We start from the raw sequence: 21,709 nt of genomic DNA on the forward strand, positions 1-21,709 counted from the left end.
GAGGTTGTACATATTTTATTAGATTTATACAGAAGTATTACATTTTTGGCAATGCTAATATAAATAGTGTCGGTTTGTTTTAAACCTATTCCACTTGTTCATTATTGGTATATAGGAAAGCAACTGCCTTTTGTATATTAACCTTGGATCCTACAACCTTGCTATAATCACTTATTAGTTACAGGAGTTTTGGGTCAACTCTTTAAGATTTTCTACACAGATGATCATGTCACCTGTGAACAAAGACAGGTTTATGTCTTCGTTCTCAATATGTACACCTTTTATTTCCTTTTCTTGCCTTATTGCATTAGCAAGGACTTGCAGCACAATATTGAAAAGTTATAATAAAGGAGGACATCCTTGCCTTGTGCTTAATCTTAGTGGGAAAGCATTGAGTTTCTCTCCAGTAAGTATGATGTTAGCTATTGGTTTTTTTGTAGATCGTATTTATCAAGTTAAGAAAGTCCTCTCTATTCCTAGTTTACTGAGAGTTTTTCTCATGAGTTCATGCTGGATTTTGTCAAATGCTTCTTCTGCATGTATTTATATGTTTTTTTTCCTTTATTTGTCTTGGTTGGATTATATTAATTAATTTTCAAATGTTGAACCAGCCTTACGTACCTGACACAAATCCCATTTGGTCATGGTATATAATTGTTTTTATACTTTTGTGGCTTCAATTCGCTAACATTTTGTTGAGAATCTCTGACACAATTTTTATCACATTTCTACTATAAAAGGTTTGGGATTCTAACGAATTTAAGCTATTAATTAGTCTTATCAAATTGTGCTCTTTATTCAAAGATACACCATAGCAGAACCCTGAGGGGATGGATGGTGAATGCTAAGGCCTGAATTTACACTTCTTTTATTCTTTATACCCTGAATCTGTCTCTCAACAAGTGTTCACGGTTGATGTTTAATTTTATGGAAACTAGACATAGCTCACTCCATTCATTCATTCAACAGATTCTACAGCAGAAGGGAGGCTTCTAATGAGGTAGGGTGTATTAGTGGGGCTGTAGGTTATTACAGGGAATGCAAGCAAGGCCTCATAATGGAGACGGTGATATTTGAGAAAAGACCTAAAAAAGTGAGTGGATGAGTACTGTAGATAGTAAAGACAACAGCAATTCAGGTAAAGGGGACAGCAAGTGAAAATGTCTTCCTACTATACTTGTTGAACATCAAGGACTAAAGAGTGTAAGGTGTTTGCAAAAGAGTGAGCAAGGAGTAGAGGTGGAGGAGATGAGATCAAATATATAATGTGGAGGGTAATCATGTGGCAACTTTCCAGCATTTTAAGAACTTCAGCTTCAACTATGATGAAGGGGAAGACACTGAAGTCACATAATTCTTCTGACTTAGATTCTCAAAGTGTTCTCCGGCCACTGTGTTAAGGACACAGTTCAGAGGGATAATAAGATGACAGACAATGAAATCTTAATCCTGAGTGGTAACAGTGGAAAAATCGAGAAACTGTCAAATTCTGGTTCTATCTCAAAGATAGGGCTGACACATTTTGCTTGTGTATTGGATGTGAAAGGAGAGAGAAAGAAAAACGTCAAAGATGAATCACATTTTGTAACTGAGCACCAGGAAGAATGGAGCTGTGCTTTCTGTTTTGGAAAGTCTACAGGAAAAGCATGAGCGACTATGTGTGTATTTGATTGCAAGGTATATTAAGTTGGGGATGTCTATTAAATGACAAAACAGAGATATTCTGTTAGTAACCAGTCTTGTTGTTAGGTGGACCCAGCCCGTAAATGACAACCATCAACCTACCTAATCTGCTCAATCTGAAACCCCATAAAGGATTTGGGGGCATTAGTGTGAAGAGGGCTTCCTTTTGCGTTTGTGTGTATGTGTGTCATCTGCTTTGACACTGTGGTTAGGCTAAGGTAGCACTATTCTGGGCTTTCATCTTTGGCAACTTTTTTCTCACCATGAAGCTTTTTTATTGGGTTGACACCAAATGAGTATTTGCCTGATTCTTCATGTCCTGATTCTTTAACTATTTTCCTAGTTTGGGCAGCCACAAATTTGGTTAGTATTTGTTAATTCCACCCTTCAACTTGGACACACTTGAAGCGAAGTGAAGTCCCACCACACTGATGGTAGACTCCATCTGAGCCTGCTCAAAAGGGCACAGAAGGTTGTCCACGGGGAGGGTACTATCAGAGGCTGATTGACAGTATCCATGTTGTAGACCAACTTAAGGGCAAACACATACGGTTCTTACGCTTTCCTGCTCCTGATAATAGGCAATGGCAGGCTCTGGATCACAATGCTTGAACCCAGCAGGAATAGTGTTGCATTACATGTGGCATGACTATGATAAGGGGTATATATGTTATCTAGCATGTATCTTCTTTTTTATGCTACACAAATAGAAGGCTGTCACTTTCTGAGACATTAAACTTTCTCTGGCTGTGACAGATTAAAAGCAGATGCCAAGTTAGAAACATTTCTGAATTAGGTGATTTGGGTTCCTTGACCAGGTTAAGAAAAACAAAACAAAACTGTTCTTCTTCTTGGTTTCACATTTAAACAATATGAGTTAGTCTAAACTATATGACCAAAAAATCGAACTACTAAAATAACAGGCTCTTATCATTATTATTTTGATATAATAAATAATAGAGGGATATTGTTTTACTAATAATTACCAGCATTTAGTAATGACAAGCCAAACATTAAGCCTTTAGGAAATTTGTGAACTCCTTCATTTCTTACAATAACTCTGTCAGATTGGTACCAGTATCTATCCCCATTGATGAAGAAACTCAGTTTCAGAGGAAGACACTGAGGCACAGAGAGGTTAAATGTAACTTGTCTATAATTGCCCTAGCTGCTATGCTAGTCGGCTTCATCAACCACTATCACCACTATCACATTTCTTTAATTGGACTTTAGATTCAGACAAACAATTTTTCCTGGTTGCAAGGAAATCATTTAACAGGCCCACATTGCAATGCTTGAAATGCAAGTCTGAGCCCAAATCTGAGAACCCTAAACCATGTGATCACTAAAAATACTGAGTATCAATTCTGAGCCTTATAATACGAGTTTGCATTTAAAATAACAGGCCCTATTAGGAATAAGTGTACAAATGGCATTCTAGGAGGGAATATATCCAACAGGTGTTTTAAATTCCTTTAGTGGCAATGAAAAAGTATGAAGGCATTTCCTGCAACACTAAATGAGCTGATTTGCTTTTGGTGAGTAAACACTGAACTTTGTTTACAAAACTTAACCTGAAAGTATTTTCTAAGTATCCTGCTATTACTAAAAGTTAGCCTTGTTATCTCCTTTAACAAACAAGAATGGTAAGACACAGTCTCAGTTAGTATAGTATGGATAAATCATTTGCAGGCTTGGGTAAACTTGTACCTTAACGAGTGTCTTCAATTTGGGGAAGACATGAATTCACTATTGCCATTCTCTATGCATATTATTGCCATATAAACTAATTCCAGCAAAAGAAAGCTATAGTTAGGTACAACCTTTCATAAAGTGATGCAGCCACTCAGGATTACCTTATAACCTAAACTGACTGGACAGTCAGTAACCAATGAATTATCCTAATGCTGATTCATCTCAGAGGTCCTTTATTCCAATGACTTCCGCTGCTATTCTTCTCTTTTCCTTTTGGGATTAAGAACTACACATAAAGTCTTAGTTACTCTAAGGTTCACCTTGTACTTCTCCTGTCATACAACTCGTCACTTTCCCCATCATCTGCCACCAAATGCCAAAAAGAAATCTGAGTACTCTGCGGTCATGGCACAGCTATTTCTAAAGAGAGGAACACCTATTCAAAAATCACTAATCTGAGAATAAATATATGGGGAAATGAACTGGGGACATGAGTGGAATCTACTGAAACTGTGAGAGGCCAGCAGGGCAGATATGTGTGTCTATATGTGCCTTAAAGAATAATGGTCTCTAGGAGAAAATATGCTTTAATGCCCCAAACTTTAATCCAATTAATATCTGGGAATATATTTCAAGACCACTTGTATATATGTACATAATGTTAGCATTGTATATTATTTGTGTTATGTTCTCCCTTATATTCATGGAAATATGTTGCCTTTAAAGTTTAAACTTTCTTGTTGATTTTGTACATGGATGAAGGTTCACGCAGTAAGATAAGTTCAAGGATTTCTTTCTCCAATATCATTGATATGAATTCCTATTACTTAATTTCTTTTTGATAGATTTTCAGATGACAGTCCAAGATAGTTCTGCCAATGGAAATCACAGGACTACCAAATATGGAAAAGACTTTGGAACACTTACAGTGTGTTTTCATGGTCTGCATCAGAATTCTACAGAAGGCGTCTGGCTGAATTGGCAGTGAAATGAGAATGGAAAGTTAGTGTGTCGGTTACTTTTCAGTGTGGTATGTTTTCTTTTCTACTATTCTACTATGTATTAGAAATTACGTAAAAATCAGGAGAAGAGAAATGGTTAAGAAAAAATATAATCTGTCATGTTAAAGACATTCGGCACTTACCTAGGCTCACAGGTAACATGAGAGAACTTGAGAGCTGGCTTGTGAGAGCTAACCTTGTTCCATTTCCCTCAGTGTCTTCATGAAAACCTTTGAGGCTGAAAGAAGGAAGTGACCCTGCCAGGTGCATACCATGAATCAGTGATGAAAGGGAGACTCCTTGGCTTCTGTAGAACCATGACTGTGCACACGGGATTAAAGAAGCATTAATTAAATGCCCCTTTACCTAACAACGTGGAGCTTAATCATAGGGTTTGGGCTTCTTGTCTCTTCTTTTCTTTTGCTTTCTCTTTTCCATCCTTGGGGGGCCTTAGTCTTTAGTTGCTCTCTTGAACTGGATTTACAAGACATTTATTTTCACTAGCCCTTATTTTTTCGGATTGTAGGCTGAATTTTTAAGAAGTTGGGGAAGGATACTGAACTGCCAAAAGTTAACAGATTATTGGCAAAGATATAAAAATAATTAGAATGCCAATTTCCCTGGGTATTCCCTGTGTACTTTAGGGGTAAAAATAGTATTTGTAAAGTGATTTCAAAATGTGCAAATATTACCTGTGGGATATAACCTACGGGTGAAGAGCACTAACTCTAAAATTAATTTGCCTGGATCTTTTTTCCCCAGCTCCACCACTTATTAGTGGTGGGAGTTCAGGAGTGGTACTTCTTTGTGTTCCACTTCCTCTTTGAAAATCAAGGGCTTAATAACCTCACCCATTTTACAGGGCTGTGGCGTGGAGTTAATACATGCAGAGTGGTTAGGAATCCATGCCACTCTTAAGTCTTTGAAAATCAATCTTACTATTGTTGTTACTACTATTTGTTAGCTGTCCTTGAAAAAGTTTGCCAGCAGTACTCACTTGCTTTTCTGTTTGTTTTATATTCTCTACATCCCACTTAAGCATTCTACCAAACCTTAAGAGGCTCTTATCAGATATTTTACACCTCTTTACTTGTTTGTCACAGCAAAAGTAAAAGGAGTGTGGCTCCCCTTGATCAAACAAACCAGAACTTTGGTTTTCTCCCATTCATACACATTGGTGAACAGATGTGAAAAAATGACTCCATGGGGCTTTTAGTCTGGAGCCAAACATCCAGGCTCTGTGTAACTCGACACTATTATGCACACATGTTGGTCCCTTAGGACCCAAAAGAATCTCAACTAAGCCCATCATTATTTCAGGAATATGACGAATGCTTTTTGTGAAGTAGGTGAATGTCACAGAAATACAAGAAAAGGCAGGGGTGTTTTGCATCACAACTTTTTGAGAAATGCTCAGCGCTCTAAGATGTAGCTGACAATTCCCCCATCAGCTAATGCTTTCAAAGTGACCATAAATTTCACCATAAAGACATTTTTTCAGCAATGGCAATAACGCGGTGACTAAACTGCTCAATTCCTCACAGTGTCAGCATTAAATACATTAAAAGGGTAAGTTAAAATATCTGTCTGATTGCTTCTGACATAACCCCGAGATCTCTTTTACTTCTGTACTCCATCAATTATAATGTGGAACATTAAGACAAATTATTTCTAAACACTAAGAAGGAATGTAGCAACAAGTGGCAGACAATCAAGGGGAATTTTGCCATAGCATGGTGCTTATTTTGTTACAAGCAGGAGTGCAAACCCAAAGGATGCAATTTAGAGGAAACTATGTCCTGTCTATTCTCTAGGAACTAGAACAAGGAGACTGAGAGAAGATGATTCTGGGTAAATCAAACCGTTTTCTCCTAATTACAGCTGACTAATAGGGAGCAAACTCCCATGGAAGGCTGTGATCTGCTTGAAGAAAGCTACGAGGTTGCCCTGGTTAGGGTCTTTCATATACAGTCATTCAAGCTCAGACTTGATCATCTGTCAGGGATGCTACAGTAGGGAGAGTTTTGCCGTAGCTCTGAGACTCAGCAAGATCACTTCCAACTCTAAAACCTACAATTTTAATTTAATCACCAACACCAGCCATCATTAAGAGCGACCTTAAATAACTCCAAATCTGTTCATCTACTCACATATTCTTTACACAGTCAACAGACCTCGAGTGATTACTACATGCCAGACACAGTTCTAAGACACAGAATAAGGAATAAGAAAGGTAACAACCTCTGTCACAGTGGGGCTTGAGTTCTTTGGGAAGAAGTTCATCTAAATACAAAGAGACACCAAAGATAATATTTGTTTTTATGATTATTCTGTGAAAGAAGTAAGGTAATCTGATAAATTGGGACTAAGTTAGGCCGGTAGGACAATCAAGGAAAAAATATCTTTAAGAGATGAGTGCCAAAGAATAGAAAGGAATCATTTATGGACAATTTTTCTGGAAATAACATTTCCAAAACATGGGAAAAACAAATACAAAGGCCCTGAGGCAAGACGAAGCTTAACTACAATTAAGGAACAAAAAGAAGCTAAAAGGTTAGCTTCTTGAACCCTCTTGCACTGCTGGTGGGAATGTAAATTGATACAGCCACTGTGGAGAACAGTATGGAGGTTCCTTAAAAAACCAAAAATAGAATTACCATATGATCCAGCAATCCCACTACTGGGCATATACCCAGAGAAAACCATAATTCAAAAAGACACACGCACCCCAATGTTCACTGCAGCACTATTTACAATAGCCAGGTCATGGAAGCAACCTAAATACCCATCGACAGACGAATAGATAAAGAAGTGGTGGTACATATACACAATGGAATATTACTCAGCCATAAAAAGGAACGAAATTGAGTCATTTGTTGAGACGTGGATGGATCTAGAGACTGTCATACAGAGTGAAGTAAGTCAGAAAGAGAAAAACAAATATCGTACATTAACGTATGTATGTGGAACTTAGAAAAATGGTACAGATGAACCGGTTTGCAGGGCAGAAATACAGACACAGATGTAGAGAACAAACGTATGGACACCAAGTGGGGAAAGCCATGGGGGGTGGGGTGGGGTGGGGATGGTGGTGTGCTGAACTGGGCGAGTCGGATTGACATGTATACACTGATGTGTATAAAACTGATGACTAATAAGAACGTGATGTATAAAAAAATAAATTAAATTAAATTCAAAAATCAAAAAAAAAAGAATACTGTCAACTGTCCTCCGCGCCCCCTGGAACACTCACTCTAAATATCCAGGAGGTGCTTGCAGAATGAATGAATCAATGAACAAACAAGCTCACTCATTTCAAACGTGCGGTCACATGAGTAATCTGACCTTCTAAGATGTTAAGCTTCTGGAAGGAGCCCATTTTCTTAACGTATTCAGCATCGAGTCATCACAAAATATGAACTCTTATAAAGTACTGCCCCCTCTCTTCCCATGAGAAAGCAAAATTCCTCAGCAGGGAAATGGGAGGGTAGCAGACATTACCCGCAAAGCTTTGGGAAGGCTGCGGCTCGCTGAGCACTTCACTAGGGCCCCTGACCGCCTGCCTGGTAGTAGGACAGACACACCAGGAACAGCTGCTGACCGGCAGAAAGAGCGCCCGGCCAGGCAGGCAGCACACTCCGCAACCTGCCAAGCGAGGTCCGGCCAGCAAGGGAAAGATGCTCTCTCCACTTCAGAACCGCCCACCACTAGAAAGCCGGGTCCTGCCAGGGCCTGGACACACGAGGCCTTCCTTACAAGGGTTACAAATCTGTGGCCTTGCTCTGCCTCGAATAAAAGACAGAGATGGGGACAACGTGACCATCTCCAGATGAACTTTCAACTTCATTTCAAGTGCCTGGGTGCTGGGTCACAGTGCATTTCTAAACTCTTCCAATACTCAAAAATACGAATTTCTAAGATGCAGAAGGGTTGTTAAACATACACTTAGCACAGATCCCAGTCCCACTCCTGAGTATTTTCTCAAGTGAGGTAAAAACCCAAGTTCACATGGAAACCTGCCCTGGGATGTTTACAGCAGCTTTATTCCTGACCCCCTCAAAACTGGAAACATCCCACAAGTCCTGCCACCCGCAGGCGAATGGACAAACGGAACATGGAATACAACACAGCCAGAAAAAGGAGTGGCTTCTCATACCCGCAACAACAGGGATGACGGACTTCCCTGGTGGTCCAGTGGCTAAGACTCCGCGCTCCCAATGCAGGGGGCCCGGGGTCCATCCCTGCTCAGGGAACTAGATCCCGCACGCTGCAACTAAAACATACTGCACGCGCCAATGAAGATCCCATGTGCCGCAACTAAGACCTGACACAGCCAAGTAAATAACTAATTAAATCAATGTTTAAAACAACAACAACAAAAAACAAACCCGGGATGGATCTCGCATAGGTTTTGCTGAGCTAAAGCAGCCAGAATCAAAAAGCTACATGCTGTTGTTTCGTTTATCTGGCTTTCTGGAAAAGCCAAAACCTTAGGGACAGACAGGAGATTAACGGCCAAGAAGCTAGAGGCGCGCTGGCACCAAAGGGCAGCAAATGGCATGACAGGATTGCTCTGCCTCCTGACAGCGATCATCTGTCAAAACTCCTACAACTGTGCACTACAAGTGAATTATGCTTCACGGCTACTAGGGATAAACAAATGATTACATTTTGAAAAATGCGCCGGCCAGCCAACCCGTGCATGACAAGTGCAGTAAGAGGGGCGGGGAGGCGAGGCAAGTGGATCCGCTGGACTTCTGAAGATTCTCCCCACTTTCAGTTTCCCTCCCCTGGGATGTCTCTCCGCCCTGCCCACTGCTCAGGCCGCCCACCAGGGCCACCTGGAGTTACCCAACCGGAAAAGCCAGAGCCCAGGCTCAGGCGCGCCTCCGGGCACAGGAAGGGCAAAAATAGAAAGCGCCAGTGCGCGGTGGCTGGCTGGAAACCCTCGGACCTCAGATAACTGCGGAGAACCGGGCCCAGGAGTCAACATCGGCTCCAAGGCGGTCCCAGCGTCCCGACCCCGACCCCGGCCGCGACACACTTTCCACAAACTGACACACACGGAGCCCGCGCGAGGGCCGGGTCGCCTGGAGGACGGTCCCCCGCAAGCCAAGCGCACGAAAGGGCGCCCCAAAGGCGCCGGCCCAAGGCGCCCACTGCGCTGTTTCATAGAGATAGTGATAAAAAGAAGAAAAAAGTAACATATCAAAATGATAAAATCATTAGAGTTTGCTTAAACATCAACTCATTACTCTCAAAATAGATAATGGTAAGGAAATACACATTTTACTATCTTTACGGTAGGAACTGTATTTTAGATAGTCAAATAGCTCTGAGGGTCACTGTTCTTAAAAATGAATTCTATCTCAAAAATGGAGAAGAAATCAAATTTAAATAACTTTTTGCAATCTATATTGAAATAATGGATTTAGGCAGCAGTCATAATGGCTGTTACCATTGTACTAAGGTGGAATGCTAATGGGAAGAATTATAAAGAAGAAGTTATGTCATGACTGGAATGCAGTAATCAATCTTAGTATCAGAAGCAGGTTACCATGAAGGTAATTAAGCTTCAGCTTCAGGTTCCCTTATTTGCATATGTCACTTCCAAGCTCTGGGAGGGGCCAGAACAGTGTATGATGTTTGAAGAAATTAGTTAGGTTTTATGAATTTTAATTTTTGTGTCTGTAATTTCTTTACTATTCTAACTAAACATTTACATTTGTCACTTTTTTTGTAATTCTGTAGCCTTTTTGTTAAAGAAGAGACTTCAAAGTGTAAAAGCTTCAGGCCTTAACTAATCTAGACTTATTCCTGATTAGAATCACTAGTCCTGAGACAAACAAACATACTATGCTTCTCCATGTTATGCAATTGAATCACCCAAAATTATGTACACAGTATTTTTTTTTTAATATTTATTTATGGCTGTGTTGAGTCTTCATTTCTGTGCGAGGGCTTTCTCCAGTTGCGGCAAGCAGGGGCTACTCTTCATCGCGGTGTGTGCACCTCTCACTATCGCCGCCTCTCTTGCTGTGGAGCACAGGCTCCAGACGCGCAGACTCAGTAGCTGTGGCTCACAGGCCTAGTTGCTCCGCAGCATGTGGGATCTTCCCAGACCAGGGCTCGAACCCGTGTCCCCTGCATTGGCAGGCAGATTCTCAACCACTGTGCCACCAGGGAAGCCCTACACAGTATTCTTGACAAAATTTTTGAAGTTTAATATATTAAAACCTTTATATCTAACTAAAATATTGAGAAAATATGGAGAATAGGGAAAAAGTTAAACTACCTCATAAGGAAGCAATCAATAAAATCCAAAATTTGGAGTGTACTATAGAATAATTGCCTACATTTCTTTAAAATTTTAATAGAATTGAAAAAAATTAGAATGGAGGATTTTGCGTGATTTTTAAAAATTCTGATATGATCAAAAACTGTGAAAATACATTTTTTAGAAGGTAAAGGAAATTGATTATGAATTGAATATTATTACATGACATTAATAAATAATTAAATTTGTAACAAGTGCTAATGTGATTGTGTTTATGTAAGAAATATTTTTATTACTATTTTTGAGATTCATATTAACTTTAAAGTTGTTTGGTTTAAAGAACAAATATTAGGGGATAGATTTGAAACTTTTTTTTTTAAGCTAGATGATGAATTCATAAGATTTATTGACCTTTCTTCTTTTGTAAATATTTGAAAATTTTTATAATTTAAAAATATTTGTTAAATTTCCCCATAAACATTCTGTTTACTTACACCATGACCAATTGGGATTTATTCCTGGAATGCAAGGGTGGTTCAGCATATGAAAATCAATCAATGTAATATTCATACATCACATTAGCAGGAAAAACAAACCAAACCAGAACAAAACACATGATCATCTCAATGGATTAAGAAAGAGCATTTGACAAAATTTAACACATTTCATGATAAAGACACTCTAAAAACTAGGAATAGAAGGAAATCACCTCAACATAATAAAGGCCATATATGAAAAACTCATAGCTAACTTCATACTCAATGATAAAAGATTGAAAACTTTTTCTCTTAATATCAAGAACAAAACAAGAATGTTCTTTTTCAACACTTATATTCAACATAGTCCTGGAAGTCAACCTGGGCAGTTAGACAAGAAAAAGAAAGTTAAACGTTCCAAATCAGAAAGGAAGAATTAATCTTATCTCTGTTCACAGATGACATGACATTATATGTAGAAAACCAAAACAATTACACCCCCAAAAAGAGAAAAAACGGAACTAATAAATGAACTCAGCAAAGTTGTAGGATACAAAATCAACAACAAAAATTAGTTGCATTTCTGTATGCTAACGATGAACAATCAAAAAGGAAATTAAGAAAACCATTCAATTTACAATAGCGTCAAAAAGAATAAAATACTTAGGAATAAACTTAACCAAGTAGAAAAAATATTTACACTGAAATTAAAGAAACAAATTTTAAAAAGACACAAATAAATGGTGAGATGTCCCATATTCATTGATTGGGATATTCAATATTGTTAAAATGTCAACACTACCCAGAGTAAACTACAGATTCAATGCAATATCGATTAAAATCACAATGATTTTTTTTTTTTGCAGAAATAGAAAAACCCATCCTAATGTTAACATGGAATTTAAAGGGACCTCAAGTAGTCAACTGGTTTTTGACAAGGATGCCAAGACTATTCAATGGGGGAAGAAACATCTTTTCAACAAGTGGTTTTGGGAGAAGTAGATGATCTACATGCATTAAGAAAGGATGTTATGCTCTTAACATATATAAAAGTTAACTGAAAATGGATCAAAGACCTAAATGTAAAAGCTAAAACTATCAAACTCTTAGAAGAAAACATGGCAAAATTTCATGACATTGGATTCGATCATGCTTTATTGGATATGACACCGAAAGCTCAGGCAGCAAGAGAAAAAATAGATAAGTTGGACTTCATCAAAATTTAAAACTTTTGTGCATCCAAGGACACTATCAACAGAGTGAAGATGTAATCTACAGAATGGGAGAAAATATTTGCAAATCATATACTGCATAAGGGATTGATACCCAGAATACCAAAAGATGTCCTACTCTTCAGCAATAAAAATACAGGGCAGTCCAATTAAATATAAGGGAATTGAGTGGACATTTCTCCAAAGAGGATGTATGGGTAGTGCATGAGCATATGAGAGGATTTTAAATATCACTAATCTTTAGGGAAATTCAGACTGAGAGCAGGATGGCATGTCACCTCACACACTTTGGGATGGCTGTTGTTGAAACAAAGCACAATGGCAGGTGTTGGCAAAGATATGCAGAAATTGGAGTCCTTGTGCTTTGCTGATGGGACTATGAAATGGTACAGTGGCTCTGGAGGACTGTCTAGTCCTCAAAAATTGTACACCAATTGCCATGTCATCCAGCAGTTCCACTTCTGGGTATATACCCAAAAGAGGTTGGAGTAGGGACTTGAACAGCCACTTGTACACCTATGTTCTGGCAGCATTTTTAACAGTAGCCAGGAGGTGGGGGTAACCTAGGTGTCTATCCAAGGAAGAAAGGATAAACAGAATGTAGTTTATGCATACTGTTGACTATTGTTCAGACTTGAAAGAGAAGGAAATCCTGGCATGTGCTACAGCAAGGATGAACCTTAAAGATGTTATGCTAGAAGTAGGCCAGTTACAGAAGGATAAATGTTGCAACATCCCACTTGTGTGGGAATAGCTAGGGTGCTTAGCTTCATGGAGACAGATACTGTTACTTGGGGCTGTGGGGAGGAGGAAATTGGGATTTGGTATCTAATGGGTATAGAATTTCAGTTGGGGAGCATGGAGAGGTTCTAGAGATGGATGGTGGTGATGGTTGCACAGCAATGTGGATGCGCTTAATGCCACAGAGCTGAAGTGATAAGAATTGTGGATTTTGCCACAATAGAAAAAAATGAAAAAGTAACTATTAATGAAATATTTTTAATTAAAATTACACAAAAGATATATAAAAATACTGTGTTTACCAAAAGGCATGCATAACTTCATATTTATCCTTTCACAGTTACAAACTCAACCTTTCTCAGTAATTTCTGGCGGTAAATATGGATTGATGCTTTTCACACTCATTAATCAATAATGTAGACTCCTGTGGGGACCTCCTTGAATTTTCACACATACAGTATTACATCAGAAACAAGCACTACTGAAAGAAAAAATGAGGAAGAAACAAAAATAAAATCTTTATCACCTGTCATGTATGCACTTACACTGGTAGCCAGCAAATTTTTCTTTAAAACTCCAAAGAGTAAATATTTTAGACTTTTCAGACCATACAGAGTTTTTTGTAACTACATAATTCTTCTCTTGTTGTATAAAGGCAGCCATAAACAATACATAAAGGAGTGGGCATGGCTGATTCCAAGAAAACTTTACCTACAGGAACAGTCATGGGCCAGCCCTGGGTAATTTGCTGACTGTAATCTTTACCATGTAGTAGTTTGATTGCCAAGAGCTCCAGATTTTCTTTGGGCACTCAGCTGAAGCTAATGGCTAGGATAAATTTAACATAGGTATGCCTGTGAAGTGCACTGGGAGGCCTCCTCAATAATTGCAGCACTTATGATTGGTGTTGGAATCATCCCAGGTTTATTCCTCTTCCATTATCTTTAAATTAAGAATTGCCATGTGATTTGTTTTGGCCAGTGAAATGTGAACAGAGTATTATATGGATTTCCAATTAGAAAAATTGAAATACAGGTGCAACTTGCCATCTAACCTTTTGCGTACTGCAATGGTTGTAGAATTACATGTCCAGAATGAGTCTGTATCACCCTAGATTCCTGAGTGACAGTTATAAGCAGAAAGCCCCTGCAGTACCACAATAGATATGCTTAATTGGCAAGAAATAAATTGTGACTGTGTTAATCCAGTGAGATTTTGTGATTGTAAATTATCACATCATAATTTAATCCATCCTGCTTGATAGTACACTATTTGATTAATAATTGTGTAATTTTAAATTTTCATTAATTGTAAATCATGATTTGCCAATATCTGAAGCAGCGATTAAAGGAGTTTTATGTGAAAGGGCATCGACAGACTTATATCTGCATTGTAATTAGGGATTACAATGCATATTTTATAGTGCTGAAGAATTCTGGAAATCTACTATGTCTTTCTGAAGCTGACCTAAGCAGTATGACATAGGCTCTTTTAGCTCACAGCCCATATTTGATGTTTATTTGGAGTACCATAAATCTATATCAGTGCAATTTTTATAACTTCTGTTAAATCTGGACTATCAGTATGAAAATTAGGGATTACGATGAATATTTTATAATGCTGATTTTAACTGAGGCATGTCAAAATAAAGTGATTTTCCTTTACACATAGAAGGAAATAAAGATGTCAGTCACATTCCTTCCCTCTGCCTATTGAGAAAGCTCATCCCAATTATAAAACATCATGCTTTTTATTATAGCTCTGTTTAACTGTATTTAAATAGAAAAACTCTAATGTATAAATTGATAAACATAACATGAATTCTAAAAATCAGGATCAAAGAATAAGTTGTATTGTGCATATTGCTAATTCATGTAGTTCATTTCATTATAATGTATACCTGACTTTATAATATTGAACTTATAACCCTTTATCATGAACATTTAAAAAATAAAATCCAAATATCTACAGCATGCCAGTTGGGTCTCTGAATTTTATGTACCTGATCATTCTGATACACAGCATTTGTCACCTTAGTTTAATGTGCAAGAAGCGCTGAGAGCATCTTATTCCATATTCCTTGCCACAGGTATAGACAAATGATGACAAGCTGTGAATCTAAAAACTGTCTTTAACGGTCTACTAGAACAGGTTGAATATTGAGAGTGAAAACATTTACTGATAAAATTTCTAACTAATGCCGTATTGGGGAATGGATGACAGAGGGAACGGACTCCTGGCAATCAGCACACACTAGAGAAAACATAAACAATGAATGTCTTTGCAACCTTTGTCACCTCCTATTTGCTTTACATTTGTCATTGGTTTTAGTGAATAGGAGCTGGGTTCCAGGAGATCTCTGCAGGTTTCTTCAACTTCTCTCGTCTCTGAGCTTCTGCAACCAACACGTCTGCTTGAACCCATCAGCTGTGGTAAGTGTACATTTAGAGTCTTAAGGGAATCTGCAACTTGAGTGCAGGCAGCACCAAAGTAAAGATCCTACATGACTTTAATACATTTACACATTTTTAAAAATCCCATTTTAGGTAAATTTGTCCCTGAGATCAGTGTATGTGAAATCTCAAGTAAAGCCTTAAACATGTGCTTGAGACACTGGTGTTTCACAGACTTCAAAGGCAACAGATGTGACAATCCAGGGTGAGTCATTCAGTGCCAATTTAGTCAGAGACTGGGAATATCAATGATATTATGCTTTAATTCAAGTAAATATATTATCTGAGTTATTTTTTCTTAGCAAAGTATCTGTTCATTAATTTTTTTTTTTTTTTTTTGTTCATTAATTTTTTACAGCGCTTTTATATAGTTTACTTTGGCTTTCATTTTACAGCCTCCACTCAGTTCCACAGTTGCTTAGGTCAACACCATTTTCCCCAAAACTTCATAAGTGAAGTTATTTCATACTTGTAATACAGTTAGATGTTTTGTCACATTCTGTGTTCCATTGTGGATTCTCCAGAATATCTAAATGAATTTTTTAAAAAATTATGTATATTAAGGTTCACTCTTCGTGCTGTAAATTTCTGTGGGTTTTAACAGATGCACAGTATCATGTATCCACCACTACAGTATCATACAGGGTAGTTTCACTACCCTAAACAATCCTCTGTACTTCACCTATTTAACACTTCTCAGTCCCCAAACACCTGGCAACCACTGACTTCTTAAAATTATCTCTATAGATTTGCCTTTTCCAGAGTGTCGTACAATTTTTCATGATTCTTTTCAGACTGGCTCCTTTCACTTAGCAATATGCATTTATAATTTATCCATATCTTTTCATGTTTGGTACCACATTTCTTTTTCTCATGGAATGACATCTCATTGTTGGGATGTACCACAACTGTTTATTCACACCTGTTAAAAGGAGATTTTGGTTGCTTCTGATTTTTGACAATTATGAGTAAAGCTGCTATAAATATTTGCATGAAGGTGTCTTTTAGGATCTTTATCTTTGATTTTCTATAGTTTGAAAATGATACGCCTACATGTAATCTTTTGATATTTATTCTGTTGGATGTTCTCTGAGCTTCCTGGATCTGTGATTTGGTGACTGACACTAATTTGGGGGAAATTCGCAGTCATTATTGTTTAAAATATTTCTTCTGTTATTTTCTATTGTTGCCTTGTGGTATTCTTATACGTGTATGTTACACCTTTTGTAGTTGTCCCACAGACCTTGGATATTCTAGAGATTCTTTCTTCTGTCATTCTAGTCTACCGATAATCCCATCAAAGGCCTTCTTCCCATCTCTGTTGCAGTGTTTTGCATTTCTAGTGTTTCTTTTGGGTTCTTTCTTAGGATTTCCATCTCTCTGCTGACATTATCCATCTGTTTTTGCATGCTGTTTATCCATTAAAGCTCTTAACATATTAATTATAGTTCTTTCAAAATCCTGGTATGATCATTCCCAATCCCTGCGATGTGTGGTTCCTTCTATCTCTTTTGTTTTCTTTGCCTTTTACTATGCCTTGTAATTTTTCTTGACAGCCAGATTTGAACAAAGAACTGCTGTAAACAGGCCGTTAGTAATGTGGTGGTAAGGTGTGGGGAGAGGGGAAGTGTTCTATAATTCTATACCTATAATTCTGTAATCTCTAATAACTAGCTCTCAGTTGTTTAGTGGGCCAGTGCCTCTGGAACTTCACGAGTGTTTTTCAGTTTTTGTCTCTCTCCTTAGGTGAGTGAGGATGGCTCAAGTGGGCTAGAGCTGTGTATTCCCCCCTCCTATGTGGAAGGCTACAGCTGACTAGAGTTGGGTATTTCCCTTCTCCCAGGTGAGCTAGGCTCTGCTAATATCGCAGCCAATTAGACTCCGGTTAATTAATTTCTCCTGAGCGCTGGCCTTGTTAAGTAGAGCAGCCTGCTCTCTAGCATATTTCAAAATGGTTCCTCTTCCCTTCCTGCTGCTGACAGCACAAGGGGATTTTTCTCTGACACTTACTGTGAGAATCCAGTTGAGCTCCTGGAGGTAAAACTCACTAAAGTGTGGGAGCCGCACTATGACTGGGCTCCCCTGGAGTTTTTAACCGTCAGGATTGTCCACACTGAGCCTCCAGCAATTAGACAATTCCAGTTCAGGTTTTCCTGCTCCGGCACTGGTTCCCTTGCCAGTTTCTGCCCGCCAGACTCTGCTCAGGTAAGTCATGACTCTCTGTATTCACTTGTCTGAGTTTCCAGTCCTGGAGACAGCTGTTTGCACTGTGTCCTCCCCCTCCGTTATGAATTCAAGAAGAGTTGTTGATTTTCCAGTCTGTTCAGCGTTTTACTGGTTGTTAGGACAGAGTGGTGACTTCCAAGCTTCTTTCATGTAGATCAAAAACCTGAAGTCTGCAGGGCTTTTGTGAATATGTTTTAAAATAAGTTGAGTTAACATCTAGGAGCATGGCTGCTGGATTGTGTGCTAAGAGTATGTTTAGCTTTGTAAGCAATTACCAACTCTCTTCCAAAGTGGCTGAACATTTTGCATTCTTGCCGTCAGTGAATGAGAGTTCCTGTTGCTCTGCATCCATGTCAGCAATTGGTATTGTTAAAATTTTGATTTAAAATCTTTCTAATGGTTGTGTAATGATACCTCTTTGTTGTTTTAATTTGCAGTTCCCTAATGACAAATAATTTTCAGCATATTCCTGTTTATTTGCCATCCATATGTCCTTTTTGGTGAGGTATCCAGATATTTTGCCTTAATTTTTTTTTTATTGTTGAGTTTTAAAATTTCTTTCTGTATTTTGCATACAATACCTTTATCAGACATGGGTTTTCCAAATAGCTTATCCCAATCTATGGCTTGTCTTTCTATTCCTTTAAAAATTTACTTCAGAGCTTAGAAATTTTTAATTTTAAAAATCCAACCTACCAAGTTTTTCTTTCATGGAATGTGCTTTTGGTATTGTGTCTAAAAATGTGTTACCAAGTTCAAGGTCATATAGATTGTTCCTTACTTTACTTTCATACTGGTACACTTCAGCATCTTCTTATTTGCAAACTTCCTTTTTAAGCATTGCAATTCAGTAAAAGCCCCCAAACCTGAAGATTTTTAACCTCCTAATTATCTAATCTTTAATTATTGGTTTTTCAGTCTGAACCTGATGTAATCAAAATACAAAGGACTTTCTACCACAATAGTTCTATGTTTTTAAACACACTTAAGTTGTTTTTAAAGCTTCTCTTCAAAGGCTTAAATATTGATATTTGAAGAGAGGTAGCAAAGAGAAAATTCACACTGCCATGTGGGAACTTTTATTTTATTATTTTGCTGTTCTAATTTCCCATTAGTAAGTTTCACTTTGGTAAATTTTTAAAACCACCACTTATTTTCTTTTCGAGTTTTATTAAGAAATAATTGACATATATTACTGTATAAGTTTAAGGCACACAGCATGATGGTCTGAGTTACATGTATTCTGAAATGATTATCACAGTGGTTTCAGCTGATATCCATCATCTCATATAGCTACAATAAAAAGAAAAGAAATAAGAAAAACTATTCTCATTGTGATAAGAACTCTTAGAATTTACTCTTTTAGCAACTCTCTGACATATCATACAGCAGTGTTAACTGCTATTGATTTTTTAATAAACATCTCTGTTAATTGAGATAAAGTTTAACACATTCCTGGACACAAGGTGCTGACACAACTTGGAATCCATGTGTCTTTTACATTGACTCTCATTTCCAAAGGAATTTAACATATGAAAATTCTTATACATTTTGGGTTTGATGTTTTTTAATACATTATAGATAAATAGACATAATAGATAAGTTTTGATAAAAATTGAAGAATCAAAGAAACCAGTGTATTCAGTACCCTAGAAACCTCAAACCAAAAGGAAATAGTAAACATGATCACAAAAGGAAATAATATGGAAGGAAAGCATAGGCTTTTATAAGTTGTCCTACAATCATCTTCTCTTACATTATAACTCTAATGGCTTTAAACTCATTAATCTACATGTATTTAGTCAGCTTTTTTCAGTGATTATAGAACAATCTCTTAAATGATTGATGATTAAAATTGACTAATCTGGACAGGAAATTCTCTTTATATAATAAAAAAGTTCCATGTGAAATACTCTATTTAAATTAAGAGGAACAATTATGGAAAATTCCTACCATGTAGTGACCTGGCACAATGAAAGTACTCAAATATGTTTGCTGAATAAGTTATAAAATGATAATAAAAAGTTAGCAGAGCAAAAAACGATGAATAAATTAGATCTACATTTTTGAGTCTAGATTGACAAGATTATTAATATTTGCTTAATATCATTAGGTACTTGCTGTGTTTCGAGCTTTATTCTAACTATTTTACATTAATTACTCCTCCCAACACCCTTATGAGATAGTTGTACTTTGTAAGAGCTTTGCCACTTCTAATAAATGTTTGCTTTCTATTTGATTCATATGTATTTCTAAGTTTGACTACAAGCCTATCCATATTTAAGATACTCATACGCGTTGCATTGAATTAAAGGATTTGGGTGGCTAATCAAGGACAAGACATATGCTAGGGGGTGGCAGTAGCACACAAGGAGCTGCATTGTGGGCAGCACTTGGACAGGATGCATGTGAGGGGAGATCCCTCACAGCAGGAGACCTCTTAGACACAGCAGCCTAGGTCCACCATCCATAAAGGGAAGAGGACAAATAAATGACTGGGGAAGAGAGCTGGAGAGGAGGCTTAAGTATCTAGGTGATGCCTGGGTCAGAGAGCTTTCAAAGCCAGCAAGGACTTGGGATCTTTAAAGGGCCATGGTTTACCTTATTTATGGCTAGTAGATGTTGGGTGCAGTTTCTTGGGGTTTGCAGAGAAGACTGGCTTCTAAATGACTAAAAATAGGCCTATTGGGGCTATATTTAAAGCAATTGGATGTGTAAGAATTTGAGTTTAGCACCAGTAGGCTTTTGAGCTAACAGTCTAGACTGCTGTGATGAAGTAAAAACATGGGGGCCACAGTAAACAGGGGACATCTTTGGCTTATTTGTATAACACCTATAAAGTAATATCTATTCATTCTTAAATATACAAAATAAAAAACATACATATTGCCGATTTTAAGTTGCTTGGGGTATATGTGTGTGTATATACATATAAATATATATTGCATGAGCTGTATTTTCAAGCACACGCACAAACACACATGCACACATAAACCCTAAAACTATTAAATATATGAAAAAAGCTTTCTACACACACTATCAAGTTTTCCTTAGGAGATTTTTTCCTTGTGTCTTTAGGGTTTAGGCAGTGGTATTAGGCAACTAGGGATGTCATAACAAAATGCCACAGAGTGGATGACTTAAACAACAGAAATGTATTTTCTCACAGTTCTGGAGGCTAGAGGTCAAGGTGATGGCAAGTTTGGCTTCTCCCTGAGACCTCTCTCCTTGGCTTCCTGCCTTCTGTGTCTTCATATGACCTTTTATTTGGTTTCTCTTCTTCTAGTAAGAACACCAGTCTTATTGGATTAGGGCCCCATCCTTATGATCTCATTTAACTTTAATTACCTACGTAAAGTCCCTAGTTCCAAATGCAGGCAAATTGGATGTTAGGACATCAATGTGTGGATTTAGGGGAGACATAATTCCGTCTATAAGTACACTGTACTTCTGGATTGCAATTTTGTATGATATATGTATTTAGATATAGAGCCGATAATATATGCCCTGCACGATTTCACTATTTTAATTGCATGTGTATTATATACCACATTTTTATTTAAACTTGGACAAGAATTGCAGGTTCATTTGGCTTATGAAATTCAGTTCATTTATAACCTGTTTCACACAGCACTTCAGAACAGAAAATTAACTTTCTTAGCTGAATAAAACCAAAATGGAAACAAAATTTTAGTTCCTAAAAGAGCTTTGTAAATGATTTTGTATTGCACATTTCATTTAATTTATTCCAACCAGGATTAAAATATGTTAAATACTCTTTTTTGTTGTGAAGATATTCACAACTATGAAATGAAGTGACCATTGTATTCTTAAGAGCTCAACATAATTAAGACTATACTTTATTGAGATCAACCAATTCCATTAAAATATCACTAGAAATGAATAAATTGAAAGGATCCTCAGC

The 21,709-nt window shown here is 37.5% G+C and overlaps 1 protein-coding gene across 1 annotated transcript in view; it reads left to right on the forward strand.

The window, feature by feature from the left end:
* LOC136125008 (centrosomal protein of 78 kDa-like) overlaps positions 1 to 9,583 on the forward strand; it is a 48,981-nt gene extending 39,398 nt beyond the window's left edge. Inside the window, 2 exon segments of the mRNA XM_065879866.1 lie at positions 4,224 to 4,362; positions 9,160 to 9,583. Of these exon segments, the coding sequence (XP_065735938.1) occupies positions 4,224 to 4,362; positions 9,160 to 9,583 (563 nt within the window).
* The last annotated feature ends 12,126 nt before the right edge of the window (positions 9,584 to 21,709 follow it).

This window comes from Phocoena phocoena, chromosome 6 (assembly GCF_963924675.1).
Source record: "Phocoena phocoena chromosome 6, mPhoPho1.1, whole genome shotgun sequence".
NCBI classification, from domain to species: domain Eukaryota; kingdom Metazoa; phylum Chordata; class Mammalia; order Artiodactyla; family Phocoenidae; genus Phocoena; species Phocoena phocoena.